Source organism: Grus americana, chromosome 2, assembly GCF_028858705.1.
Source record: "Grus americana isolate bGruAme1 chromosome 2, bGruAme1.mat, whole genome shotgun sequence".
Taxonomy (NCBI): domain Eukaryota; kingdom Metazoa; phylum Chordata; class Aves; order Gruiformes; family Gruidae; genus Grus; species Grus americana.
In genome coordinates, this window is record NC_072853.1 from 144,088,868 (window position 1) to 144,103,645 (window position 14,778).

At 38.0% G+C, this 14,778-nt stretch overlaps 1 protein-coding gene across 6 annotated transcripts in view; it reads right to left on the reverse strand.

The window, feature by feature from the left end:
• Positions 1 to 14,778, reverse strand: part of CDK14 (cyclin dependent kinase 14) — a 322,044-nt gene that overhangs the window by 117,521 nt on the left and 189,745 nt on the right. For all 6 annotated transcript variants that reach the window (XM_054815554.1, XM_054815552.1, XM_054815558.1 and 3 more), the window contains one exon: positions 11,509 to 11,602. In XM_054815554.1, the coding sequence (XP_054671529.1) occupies positions 11,509 to 11,602 (94 nt within the window). The remainder of the gene's footprint in view (positions 1 to 11,508; positions 11,603 to 14,778) is intronic.

Consider the following 14,778-nt stretch of genomic DNA (forward strand, 5'->3'; position numbering starts at 1 on the left):
GTCAAGTTTTTTTTAGCAACCATTTGTTCAATCTGCAGTAAATGAAGGCAGCCAGTCATGCTGCCATTTGAAGAATGTGCAGGTCCAGGTGTTACAATATTTCTGAAACAGTGAGTGCATTAATAATGAGCTCCAATTGTGTTGGGTATATGTGGTAGATATAAGAGCACTCTTATATGTCTGAATATCCTGCTGATTCCTACACTGAATCTTAGCAGAATTCCCAAATCAAATCGCTTTTAAAAATGTCTAACCTTATCACTAAAAATCCATTTCAAGTGATTCAGTTTCAAGCGTGCCTCCTACAACAAACCACAGCATGATGTTTGGTGTATTCATTCCAAACAGCAGTATTTTGCTGCTAAAAAAGCAAGAGTTTTATACCACTGACTACCCTTCTGAATCATAGGAACAGGGCAAGCCAGCCAAATGAAAAATGGAAGTCTCTAAGTAGTATAGATTTTTTTTTTCCTCCTCCTAAAAACAGGGGAAATGTCAGCCTACTTCTGATGGAGAGACACTGGCTATAAAAGCAGCTCAGACATTTTAAGTGGGATTGGGGCAGAATCCCAGAGAGATACTCATTCTCAGCCAGAAGACAGTAAGATCAATGGGGAGGGTTTGGCTGAACAGAACCCATATGCTCCATGGCAGCGTAGTGAGCTAGCACACCTCGCTCCAGAGCACTTTGGAGGTTTCCAGTGAAGTCTTCACTATAGCATCTACCCATTTTCCTGACATCTTCTTTACCCATTTCCTTGCAAGTCCAGTAAAAGGAATGGGTTCATTCTCCTGACACCACGAGGTACGTGCCAAAATGTAGACATCAGAAGCGGGTTTTGAAAGAATGCCAAATTTTGAGACGCTCAAATTTTCTGAAAATTGGAAACTGTGCGATTTAACCATTTATTGCTCGTTTAGCAGCTGTGGCTTTAACAATCAGCTGGCAGGTGGCCTGAGACTTTTCATTTTGCTTATTTAAATGAAGGTGAAAGCAGGTGTTGCTTAACTGGAAGAGGCAGCTGCACTCCCAGCTTCAGTGAACTTGTTTGTTTGCTTTGACATTAGTACACTCAGTAACTTTGCCCATGACTTCTGAGCTCTCAAAAACACCAGGCTGGAGGGATTAGGATGTAGTCATCCCCTGTCTCCACTTAAACTTGCTCTAAGCCACGTGCAGGGCAGCTGCAGCGGCAATCCTTGTTCTTAGCTGCCTCATTTTTGGCCAAAAGGGAACTACTTCCCTGGAGCTGCTGGAACTGTTCCTCTGTACTCACTGGAAGAGGGAGCTGCGAGGACTGGGCAGGATTTGGAGAACATACTGCTTACAGCTCCAAAAGGAAGCGAGGGGGCTCACACTAAAACAATCAGTGATGAAGTGTGAATGAATGAAGGCAAATCCTCAAAAGATTGGAGCTGCTTAACACCTGCATATCATGGTCCACTCTTTTTCAGAAAAACAAACCAACCAAACCAGATAGAGAAAAGGATAAATAAATAGGATATGCAAATACATAAATGAAAATTTGCACAGACGTACGACAAAGAGCTTCAGTACCACTAGTAGTCAATAATGATGGAAAGGAAGAGAAAGAATGGAGTTACAGTTTCTTATCCCCCACCCCCAATACATTAAGTTCCACAAAAATGCATGGCCCAAAATATTGGTGACACAAAGGCTGAAAAATGATGGGGGATCAGGTACAAGAACAGTAAAATGACTACATGAATTCTTTGACATGAGCAATGTTGCTATTAAAAGGCAAATCATAACATTTCAGAAGTAAACTTTAAAGATCTCACTGAATTAGTAGAAAGGGAGGTGTTCCATCAATGAAACAAGAGTAACTAACTACACAAGTTATCAGAGAGAAAAAACAACCTCTCAAAAGCATAGGCACAGCTGATCTCTTGGACTATGTGAGGAATGCAGATGAGCAGCACGATGTTATCATTAAGCTAGTTAAAAGGCTGCAAAAGCAACAAAACCATGAAAGCATTAGCAAGAATAAGATAATATGAAGCAAAAGTGGTAGGAAGCTGCACTGAAAGTATGTTTTACTGAAAGTAAATGAAGCCCAAAGAAGCAATGACTCTAGTAAGAAACAGGTGTTTCACTATCCTTCATTTTCAGCTACATTCACTGGCGTGATAAATTATTTTTTTTACAGAATAGGGTATTGCAGGGATTTCACGAAAAGCACCATAAAACAAACAAAAGAGGATTTGCCCTGGCTACAGTTATGACCCTGCTTTGAACTGCTGAGCAGCTGATAAAGTGATATGATGCAGCGAGGTCAGCAGGACCTCATCTCTACCTCTGCCTTTCCAAGAGCAAGGAGCAATACCAGCACACACTAACCCGCCGGTCCAGCAGCATAGCAATGTTATTAACCAAATAGCTCAGTCATCAGACCAAAGCAGACTATACCAAAATGCCTGCGATCTCCAACAACCAAATTATTAAGGTGGCTTTTTAAGTAATTAGGGCAATGTGTTGCACAGAAGCACACCAAAATGAGACATGAAGGATAACTAAAGGATTTACAAAATCCCTGGCTGCATTCCCTCTGATTTTACTGTTCTGCTCCATCACTGACAGGTTTCAGAGGTTACACCATGGCCATTTGGATCATGTTGTGCCCTGAAAAAGCACCATGAAGAATTCTCATTATGTTCTCACAAAACATATTATTAGCTCTCTCTGATGTACTCGGAAATAGACCTCAATTGCCAGAAATACTGCTACGCAGTGATATACATGTGCACTCTAAAGACAAATAGTGAACATGGGACATTTTCCTTCCTGTAACTGACAGCTAGAGAGTCCAGTTTTCCTATGGCCTCCAAGTTATTTTAAATGGAGCACTCAGATGAATGGGGAAGGAAGAACCAAAGCAACAAGAATGAAACATAACATTGTATACTTCAAAACCTGCCCTATTTATTTCACACTCAAATGGTTGAGAATACCTACTGCATTAAGATCCTAGTCAGGTGATGCTCCTACTCTTGATTCCTGTATGAGGCCTCTATTTTTTGGACACCTTCTTATGAAATAGAATATATTCCATTTCTGTAGCCTTTTTTCTTTCCTTTTCCTACTTCTTAATATTGATTCTGTCCAGTACTTTTCAAGGCAGTTTCAAACTAATACAGCTTTTTTCCTGTTGGTTACTTTTCTCTGATAATAAAGAGACAGTAATAATAATAATAAAAAAATCCAATTAGAATTAAAAAAATCAGGGAAGATGCATTCCTTCTGATTTTCTTTGTGTAAGTCACCTAAGTAATGGCAACACACAAACAGTAGACACATAGAAATCGCATGACAGCATTTTTATATGCATATTTAAAACTCAGATGACATTACACAAAGTTTTCAACATACATGAAATTAAATGCCTAAATTATTTCACCATAGATATTTAATGAACTAGAAAAGCAGCTCTCCTAATCAAGGTGGATTAATGTTAGCCTTTGAAAACTTCAAACCTCTTGAAATCACCAAGCTTATCTGAAAATTTACATTTAGCTTACAGGAAGATACTGAGGATCAGCAGCTTGTGTAAATGGCAGTGAGAGTTGAAGAGACTCAATCTTATGGCAAGTGCTCAGCGTCTTGCTAAATACCTAGTCTAGGGCACTGATTCAGGAAACACTAAAACAGGTATTAAAGTCTACCTTTATTCAAATTAGGCCTGCTGCAAGTGGTACCTCTGTCACGTGCATGGGCTGAAAGGGATGTTTCCCCCAGATACCGTGATAAAAAAAGCTATATACTTTTACGAGTTCTTAGGAGGGCAGAAGAAATCAGCTATTATTCTTGAAGTCTTTCAAGAAACATGTGCAGACAAGTAAGGCATATCAATCTTAGATTCTCATAACCTGTCCCTAAAATCAGCATCTAAAACTGCCTCACATTGATTTTTAGACATTTTCAACTTTAAGGATGTTTGAACTTGAGCTACAGATTGTAAACAATATATAATATAAACAATATAACAATTTTGGCAATCAAGATGCTCTTCAGAAAACCTGCTTTTGGCATGTGATGTGCAATTCAGACACAAGTAAAAGAGGAAAGGGAAAAGAGAAGATTCAAGTGTATTAAACAGTGTTCCTTTATTTACAAAATGGAAAGAGAAAGCACTGTGACTGTTTGATGTCTGATCATTTATTATCTTCCCTAGTAAATAAAGGCAGCATATCAGAGCAGGTTTATGAATGGGCCTGTGCTTTTATACAGCACAATATTATCTTGCAGCATAAGTTGTTGGATAACAGACCAATGCTTTTGTTCAGAATGGGCTTCGGCTTGTAATATGCACAAATTGCTTGCAACTGCATTTCTGTTCAGTGTCACCTGCATGCAAAAATGTTTGCAGTTACAGCTCCCTAACACACGTGGACACAAACTGTACAGAGAGAGATTTTACGTGGGAAAAACAATACCTATTTCTATGGTCTTTGGGGCCAACAAGGAAGGTGCCTGCAAAGGTGTACAGCAGTGTAAGTAAACAGAGCTGCACTGATTTACACCAGCTGAGTCTCAGCACATTTTTTTCAATGTATTGCCTGTAACCACCCTCTCGAAGGCCAGAGGCGAGCCTGGAAAAGAAACAATGCTTCTTTATAATTACAGCCCATTTCTCATTCAGCAACTGAATATGGCAGATACTAAAGAAACATTCTGATTCCAAAGAAAACCACAAAGCCATTGTTTTCCACTGAACCATATCTTAATTTGTTTTCTTTTTCTGATAGCCAATTACTCTTCACATTTTGCACTACCAAGCTGATAATAAGCCAAGCTCTTGCAATCCCAGCCACACTTGGAGGTTTGCTCAGAATTAGCCAGCTGGATGGGAACATCTTCTCACAAGCAGAAGATGACACCGATGCGCATCAGGTTGTGTGACTGGCTGGCCTGACATTGAAAGTCAAGGATGGGGTTACACATCATTTATTATCTCCTCTCCTCTTCTGTCCCTGCTACCAGCTAGTAGCTCCCCTGGCAAGTGTCCATCATATACTGCTGGGTATTTTTATGACTTTAAACATGGATGAATGGGAGGTTACATGTCCCCTTTTCTAAAAGAAATATTAATATACTGCAAGATATAACTTCAATTTAAAGCCTCCTTTCCAGACACACATAGGCAATATTACTCAAGAAAATTTCCTACATTTTTACAAGATTGCTATATTTAAATACTAGGCCTAGTTTGTTTGCCCAATACTATATGGGTTTAATGATATAAGGCGAAGAACAGCACAGACTATGGCTACTCAGCCATGATGAGGACAGGAGTTCTTTATAAGAGGTAAACGCAAATTAGCATCAAATACCTTGTACACTCTTATAAGGGAAAAAGACTACACACGCAGTGATACAGAAGACAATATAGTGCAGTTTGAGAGCTAAAACTGAGCTGAAACTCCTTAAAAAGAACTCTTAAAAATCCAAAATCCTTTACAAAGCATGAACACATACAAGATTTGTTTTTTAAAGATCATTTTAAAGGTAAATTCACCTCATACTTGCCTAGTTTAGAATTACTTCTATTTAAAGTTTGGCATAAGACATAAAACCCAGAAAGGAACCTTGTAAAAGTGATATCAACGCAAAACCTGCAGGCAACTGCTGTAAAATACTGAATAAATGCTAACAACTTCAAAGAGAAGACCCACAGGTAAAGAAGCCTGCTATTTATTTAATTAATTTCAGTGGTACGCAAGAGAAGTGAAATATTTTGCATATTGCTATAAAAAAGCAAAGCAGAGAGAAATTCATTAGCAGAATATAATCACTGCACTTCTCTCATTCTACTTACATGCCGTGTTATAGAAGATAGAACTCAGCAGTCAGGTTTCTACTTAATCAGAGTTTCAAAAAAACCCCTCGTTTTCCTCATGAAGTCATCGGTGGGAGGAAATTGGAGAGAGATGGGAGGAAAACACAAGCTGTTTATAGAAAACTTTCCCCCTCTAAGCAAGAACTGTCTATTTTACGAAGATGAAGACTTTTTCTCCAACCAGATTCATATGAACTTCAAAACCCAAAAGTTAAAAGTACTCTGCCCTTGGGTTTAGCATCGCTAAGTAACAAAAGATGTTGTTAACGTACCAGAAAGCGTGGTTCATTCGGGTCCATCATAAGCTTAAATGAAAGTGAGGCCTGTTTGCCCAGAGAAGCTGTGGATGTCCCATCCCTGGAAGTGTTCAAGGCCAGGTTGGATGGGGCTTTGGGCAACCTGGTCTAGTGGAGGGTGTCCCTGCCCATGGCAGGGGGGTTGGAACCAGATGCTCTTTGAGGTCCCTTCCAACCCAAACCATTCTGTGATTCTATGATAAAATGTATTATTTCAGGCTTTAGAAGATGTCAGTGACAAGAAGCAAACCTTCAGATACAGAACCACAGGGAGAAAGCTCCACAGCTTCACAAACGCCTGTTAACACTAGAGTTGCAGAGGAAACACTACTTGCTGGCGTTACATGATACAAGACACTTCAGGCGTGCAGTCACATATTTATGTATGTATATGCATATAAAAGAAAAAGTATTGCTAGCCTTTTAAATCTCCAATACCAGAAGTAACATTTCCATTCCCATTTAAAAGGAAAATGCCATTTTTCATATCTATCTGAAATGGCAAACGCTTGCGAGTCTTTGCTGTACATCTCCATGCGGAAAGCTAGCGTTTCTGGAGTCACCCTTTGGCATACCAGGCTGCTGGGCTCAACAAATGGTTATTGTTCTCTTTTAATTACTTTTTAATATTGTGCATTATGGCACCCAACGGAGCAATAGCATCCAATACCAGAGAGGAGTCCTCAGCTTTCTGCAATATGCGTGTCAGGAAAGACAGAAGCTTCTGGCTGCAAACTCCCACCGTGCCACGTTACCTGCAGCATGAGGCTCCTGCAGCATGCGTGCATCCCACAACCAGAGCGAATGCCCATTTACAGATAAAATAGCATTTAAATGCCATTGTCCTGCCTGTGCAGAGATCTACAAAGTATCAGGAGAACTTTTTGTACATTATTCTTGCAGTGAAATGTAATTTTCAGTCTAGCTGGCACCAAGACTAAAGTTCAGCCAACGCACTGATTATTCCCTTATTGGGAAGGCTTTGGAGCCTGGGAGGAAAATTCACTTTGATCTATAGTGGCTCTCAGAAACCTCACGTAAAGTGGAAAAGACAGAAATACCTTCCTACTTAAAAAAATCTCTCCAGAAGAAAAATTAAGCTAGCACAAGGAACTAAACTCTGATCTGTTTTGAATGTGTTAAGAACAGCAAGTATAAAAGCATATCCTTATATCAAAATCAGAGCTGTAACCAAGTTGGTTCCTCTAGTGTGCCTCAGGGTAAGGCATGCACAGGAGTAGTGCAGGCTTCTCAGCGTAATCAGCTTTAACACTCAATTAATTCACGCTGATCATCACCAGATCCAAGGAGCTGTCAATTCTCCACCGTACAGGGCTGGCTTGAAAGCATTTGGTGCGGTTTTTACTTCTAGACCTAATTAAAGCTTATTTACAACGGCAGGTTCTCCTTGATGCAGAAAACCTCAAAGTTTGCATCTAAAGAAATGTATGCTCACAAATTATGAAGAGGAATAAACTACTCAAAGATCTTAGCTACTCCATATCAGAAGCCAAACAATATTTCCCAATTTTGTGTAGTTTTATTTTGATTTAACAGATTGCCTCACACATGTTTTCCTATTCCCATGGTTTTACCATTCAATGCGTACTTGATCGAAGCTTCATCCTGTCTTACACGCATATTACAAGACTAAATAAAAGTGCTGAGATTACTGTATCAGATTGTTGGTCCATCAGACCTAGCACCTTGCAACAGAACCTCAAGCTGCTTGTCGCAAAGAATGGCAAAGTAGTTTTTGCTGGGTCTTCTCAGTTGTGCTGGAAATGATGATGACACATCACTAATTTGATACTTCAAGGCAAAAGACTTGTTAGCTCTTAAAGGCTGTAATTACACTTTTCTCTCTTATTTTCTATGATGCAGTTCTATCCAGAAAATAACCTCAGTTCCAATATGTAGGAAAAAAGTAGGAACAAAGATGCAATAATATCCTGATTTAAGCAAATCACCTCTGCATTAAGACATTTTATTCACTGTTAACCTACTTATATGTGTGATTTCCATTTTATTTAGTAAGTATAGTTTTTTTAAAAGCGATTATTCACACTTTTAAGTAAAGGTGGGAAAAAGAATTCATATTATCAGATCCAAAGTGCAACAATACCAACTTGCAGCTTGCTCGTTCATCAACATCTCTAAGTGCCGGTCCAATTCTTAGAAGAGATTCTGATTTATGAGTCCTTGCTATTTTATTGAGGCCTATTGCAGTAATGGAACCTGAGAATGCTTATTATAAACAGCTGCTCTAACAGAAATAGAGATTCAGTGTTCAAATGTTTAAAACAATACAAGTCAGGAAACACAAGCTTAAAAAGTTAAAACAAAACCGAAAAAAAATTTAAACAAAACTGAAAGATCAATCTCTGTTCCTAATCTATTATATACAGTCACTTAATCAAGCCGTTAGTAAACATAAATAAATGTCAATCATAACGAGGAAGAAACGTATGTGGTGTGCTGGGTTGCATCTACTCCTGCTACGTAGATATGTGAAGAATGCCAATGGTAGAGATACGCAATAGCATTTGGAGAATCTCTCTTTGACTTCCACTTAATAATCGCTGAAACAGCACACTTACAACTTATTTTAAATTTCATTTACATAATAATGAGAAATTATACAATAGGAAATCAAACAGCTATTTAAGAATTTTAAACTGTTATTCACGTTAAATTTTGTTCACTTTTCCTGACTATTATTTCTTAGCATTTTGTGACTTTCTTACTACAATGTAACTGATTCCGTAAAAGCCTGGAGCTGCCACCTGGCCTCCTGTGCTATGGATGTGTCACTATGACTGTTAACAATGGCAACAGACACGACACAGATTGATACAGCTGTCCTGGCAAGTTGTGTATTTTAGCAGAGGACTATAGAACAAAAGGATAAGTGTGAAGGTGGACTGTACACCGTTTTCAGAAGACTACCCTTTGTTACAAGAAAACCATCACTGTTGGATGTTGAAAATGTGAATTACGGGAAGACTTTGTGGAAAAGTCTTTTATTGGGTGATCTGTTCCTTTCACAGCTGTGTAAGTGCTCAGTGCATGGGAGTTAATTGTATTAGTTCTCTGGTATAACCACCTGATTAATTTTGTACTGTGGCACTATTAAGTACCACACTATCCATGATTCACTGGAGAATGAATGAATTAAATCCTTCTGGTCAAATACAAAATCAAACAGGAATAATCCTTTGTTTTATGACTTTTAAATAGATAACTTAAATTCTTAATGATGCTTAGAGTACATTAGGAAGGCACTCACTGAAATTATTTAGCTAAGGGTAACTAAACACTTCCATTAGAAAGCCTAATTAATTGGGATTTAAAAATTAACTCTGATTTACAACAGACCATAAAACTATCCAGTCCAAAATTTTATTTTTTTATTTGAAGGTCTGTAAAAGATTAAATTAAAGAAACAGTATCAATGAATTACTCCTCGTTATTTCAGTGTTATTCTCATTATTTGCAGCTGCAGTTGTTTTAAAACAGAATTTAAAAAAATTTGGCAGGCCTCAAAACTCAGCCCGGGCTGTATTTATCTTGGCATTTTAACACACAAAAAATTGTGAGGATAAGGAAGAGAAAAGAAAATAGGAATATACAAAAGGTTTACAAAAGGCATACAAACCCAGGTTTATATAATATACCTATCCCTATCACCTTTTGCACTATCATCTCATACAATTTCATACAACATAGTGCAAAAAGGTTCCGTTAAAGGGAGCACTGATTTCTGGTGTTAGAAGTCTACTTAATTTCCACAGCAAAAATACTCACTAAAATTCTACCACAACAAATGAGATGAAGCCCCAAAGAGGAATTAATTGTTTTCAAAATTTCACATTCTATAAATAAGGAGGAAATTTCATCCCAATAAATGAGAAGCATAATAATTTCAGAAAGCAAAACCCCAGAACTGGCTCAGAAGTTGCTAGCTTAAAATACACAAGCTGGCGAATAAGCGAAGCAATTAGACACGTCACAGGAACTGCTCAGAACTGCTGCTCCTTGGGTACATTGCAGCACAGCTATTTTTCCACAATACAGAATTTTTCAGGGTATTAGCCAAGCGGGCAGAATAACAAAATACTTTACAGAAAATGAGATATTTTTATCTCACAATCAAATAAGGTCTTGTTTTAGAGAGATATTTTTTTCTGAGCCACTCCTAAAAGCAGTTGCTAAATTCCCTGATGTCTCAACAAAGGAGATATAGTACAAGCAAGTCTGAGTAAAATGAAGAATGTATATTTTATAAACACATTATGAAAGACTTTCTTTCCCTCCCCATGGGCCAAAAATGAATCCCAAATAAATCCTCTGCATTTGAAATAAATGGTTACTAACAAAATAACCTTTAAAAGCAAGGGTATGCTGATGCTTCCCTTCTGAATTTGTGGTCAGAAGCAAAACAGAAATTGCTGGGTTGAGGGAAGCAGCTGCTCTTGCAATACTTTCCCCGATGGCCACCCCACTGTACCAGGAGCCACTTTGGCTAGTATCTGGGTGAGCTTCCCTCAACAAACCCACTCCACCACAGCACAGCTCCCAGCAGGCATCAGAGTAAATGAACCCCTTTATCAGGGAGTCAAGATAAGTTGTTGCTGAGCCTTTTGAAAGGAAATTGTCAAACCCAGAGCAAAATGGGAGAAAGAGCAAGTTTAAAAAAAAAATTAAAAAAAAAAAAATCACAAAAACCCGCACACAACCCTTGAAAGAAAAATGTGTAAATGATGGTTTATGCTCGGTATAAATTACCTCTTCTTTGACTCCCAACGTGGATATGTCATCAGTGCCTATGAGCTACCCATATACCTTATGAAGGGCCCAACCAGGCTGCAGAGGCAGTAGTCAAGGACTCCTGTTGAATTTGAGTATAAGCAGGATTTCTCATTTCCCATTCTGTTTCTCACCTCATTTCCTATCTTACTTTTCCTTTATATGTCTATCTCACAAAAAAATACTTGCAATTGTCATTACAAGATTTGCATAATAGAGCACCAGCCAGAGTCATCAGTTTTGGTTGCTTGCAAAGTCAGGATGACAAATTGCCTGGAGTTCCATTGCCTTACATTTGGAATGCTTTTTTCCACAATTGTACAAAATCCTTTCTGTAGATTATTTGAAAAATATTAATTGAAAAAATTTGCATCTGAACTTATTACATAGTCTTCAAGAATATATCAAGTAAACTGCATCTAGCTTGAGGACTAGGCTTCTGATCCTTGGGTCTATCAGTAATTTAATTCCTGACACAAAGACATTTGTGAATGTATCAATCCTTTGCTGTCTTAGGCTCATTACTTCTGCAATAAATAACTCACCAGAAATATCCTTTCAAGTTGATCTTGAATGTCTTTCATTCCTGGAAAAGCAGCAACCCCTTGAATCATTTCTACAAAGATACAACCCACGCCCCTACAGAGGGAAAAAAAAGAGAAAAAGAAAGTATGCAATGTTAGAAAGATTTCTTATAGATTAAATGGCCAGCAACAGTGCTTTTGTATCCATCACCAGTATTTGAATAGAATTTATTTATTTATTAAAATCAACAACAGGCTGAAGGACAAGCATGTGCATTTACTAAAACCAATGTATACATATGAATACTTCGCAGGTGTTTGAAGGCAAGTGTGGAAGTAGCAGGAATATGGATGGTAGCTGGTGAGACCAATAAAGGCACAGCAGTTGCTCTCTGTTTGTACGAGTGCTTCCCAAGCAGCATACTCATGCTCCCAAATAAATTCTGGGGATGTGGGAATGGCAGTGAGAGAGCACCCTTGGGAGAAGCTGAATGGGTAAAGGACTGTGGCATGGAGGCACACTGGAAGGGTTTGGCATGGGAGGAGAATCTGGAAAAAATGAGTGAAAAGGAAAAGGGCACGTGGCTGCCCACAGCCATTGAACTAAGCTACTGCCCAAATGCAGATGACTTCTGGGATGGGCTTGCTTGGGCTTTCTTCTCCCCTCTTCCAGCATAAAAGAAGGAAGTTTGAAGCCCACAGCTCTGGGGGGCTGCTGACCCCATTCCCCAGGAGCTCTGGCTGAGAGGTGCTGTGACGAGCTGAGCAGCCACGGGCTCCCTCCTCTCCCCGCTGCGATAGCCGCCTCATTATAGCTCCTGTTTCTGGTCTCTTACAAAAGGTACTTCACATGAGTCCTCCTCATCACTCAGTTAAGCAGAAGTATTGGGTAATCAGAGGGGAAGAAAATAAATCTGAGACATGCTAACTACGACACAAAGAATGGATTCTCAAAAGTTGAGGAAAGTTTCTGTGATTCTTTAACTCAAATTTCAGAAAATCTGTGGATTTCCTGCATCTGAAAAGCAAGAGAAATTACAAACTTGCACTTGAACCTTTTCTGAATGAAGAGAGCTCAGGAGTTGCTTGTTCCCTCAGAAAAAACAATTTTAAGAGAAAACATCCCCCTTGGCTACTAACAGGATGCAAAATTTGCATTTGATTATATATTTTAACCTGTTCAATTACATTTTTCTACAACTTCCGCATGCAAACACCTACATATGCTGGATAACCATGTCTGTGTAAGTAACTACACAAAAAAACCTTCACTCAAAAGAAATGCCTATTCAATAACCCAAAATATCTATCAAAATTAATCAAGAATTTGCAAAACTAACTATGGTACCACCTCTCCCTGAAACTGAGTTGTGTTTCTGTGTTAGAAAATCTGAGCAATAACCTCTAATTTAACTTTGTTTTTAGAAGTAAATTATTTGGAACGTAGTAATTACATACCTTTTCATTGCTTATGCATTGTGATGATGTGTTCAGAAAGTAGCACTTAATTTTAGGGAAATGTGTACATATATTGGTGAGGAAGTGGTTCTAGAATAAAACAACTTAATGAAAATAGATTGTATATTTTCATTAAAGCTGGGGCTGAGTATTTATAGATACCACTTAACTAAGGTTATTGGCACACAACCCATGCTTTACTCATTTCTGAAGGGTTTGACCACTACTGAATAATGAAATATTTTTACGTTCCAGGACAATGAGAATTGATAGTCAAATTTCTTGAAGAAGAAAATTAAACATACATCACTATTTTCTAATTCTGTGTCCCAAAGCATAGATAAATTAAGCAAAGTTTCTCCTCAGGCATTGAAAAAGTGGAGGAAAACTTTGGAAAGCACAGTTCTGGTCAAATTTTAGAATAATTCAGTTGTTTATAAAAGAGAGGTTAAAATTTATGCTCCATATGCTTCTGCTGGTTACCAAATGAACTGAATTGATTAAACTGCCATTCATCATTTAGCCTGGTTAGTGCTTCATTAGGCACAGATAGGCACAATATATCTTAGTCAAATACTTATAAACAGTATCGGGATCTCAGGCAAGGAAAAATTCAAGATTTCAGTCAGAAGCCATTTATTTGAGATGAGAAATAAAACAATTTAATTTAGTCTAAAGAAAACAGGATTAGAGTTCTATTCTTGCAACCAGAAAACAGGCATTTGATTAAACCAGTGTATCGTTTGAGGGCGCGTACTGCTATCTGCCGAGAAACTTCAGCTAGCTGTTTGAACAGAAATGCTGTAAAGGCAACAAGAAGATTTTGCCAAATTTTAATAACGTTTCGCATAATCTATTTACAAAATTTTCCAGTTTTAGAGGGTCTGACACAAGTATGAGCCAAAAATCAGGTAAGAACTGCAAACAATACTACTGAAGAAAGATTTCCTGCTTGGAAAGAAGAATCCTATTACATGTCTCGGACTCTCATGTAACCTAGTACTCCATCTAGTCTCAAGCTGAAATGAGAGTGAAAGAGTACTGGAGTTAAATAAACAACTAGTAGAAAAGTCAAAAGGTTCTTAAAATCATTTAGGAGAGAAACATAAACAACCTTCAAGGTCTGAGCTGGAGGACTGCTGTTCCCTTTGCCCCACTTGAAAATTAAGCTTTTGCATGGTTTCAAAGCTTATAGTGTTCAGCACATTGAAGAATAAGTCCATAGAAAGAGAAGATTAAATTAATACTAAAAAAAAATACAGTAAGAAAAAAAAAGTATGACATTGAACTGATAGAAAATACTTGGAAAGCCATAACAGCACATAAAGGCTTCAAGATGGCTGGATTGTATTTTAGATGTCTTAGGGATATCAGTGAATTTTAGGCTCACAGCAAACTGAGGTTATAATAGGATCCCTGCATCACAAACCGTAAGTGCACAGCCACTGAACACGAAAAGAAATAAAGCCTCTACAAGGCCTTGAAATTTAGTCTTGTTTTTGTAGACCTCACAAACTATTAAAAAGGTTAGAGAGATTTCTGAGCAAAGCAAAAATTATTTTCATGCCAGATGAACTAGTTTGTAAGGAAAAATTAAGAGAACGATGTCATTCTTGGCTACAAGGAAACACAAGGGACAAGGAGAATGTGATGACTCTGTATTTAAAATTATGCAAAACGAAGGACAAAGTACAACTGATTAGGATTTTAATGGCTCCCAGAAATGTAGGTAAATCCAAGATAGTATAACTAGAAATAGCAGAATGCCTTTGGGAAATAAAAATTTTAGGGTGAGTGTCAGAGAAAGACACTGGACAATTGTGTTATAGCCCA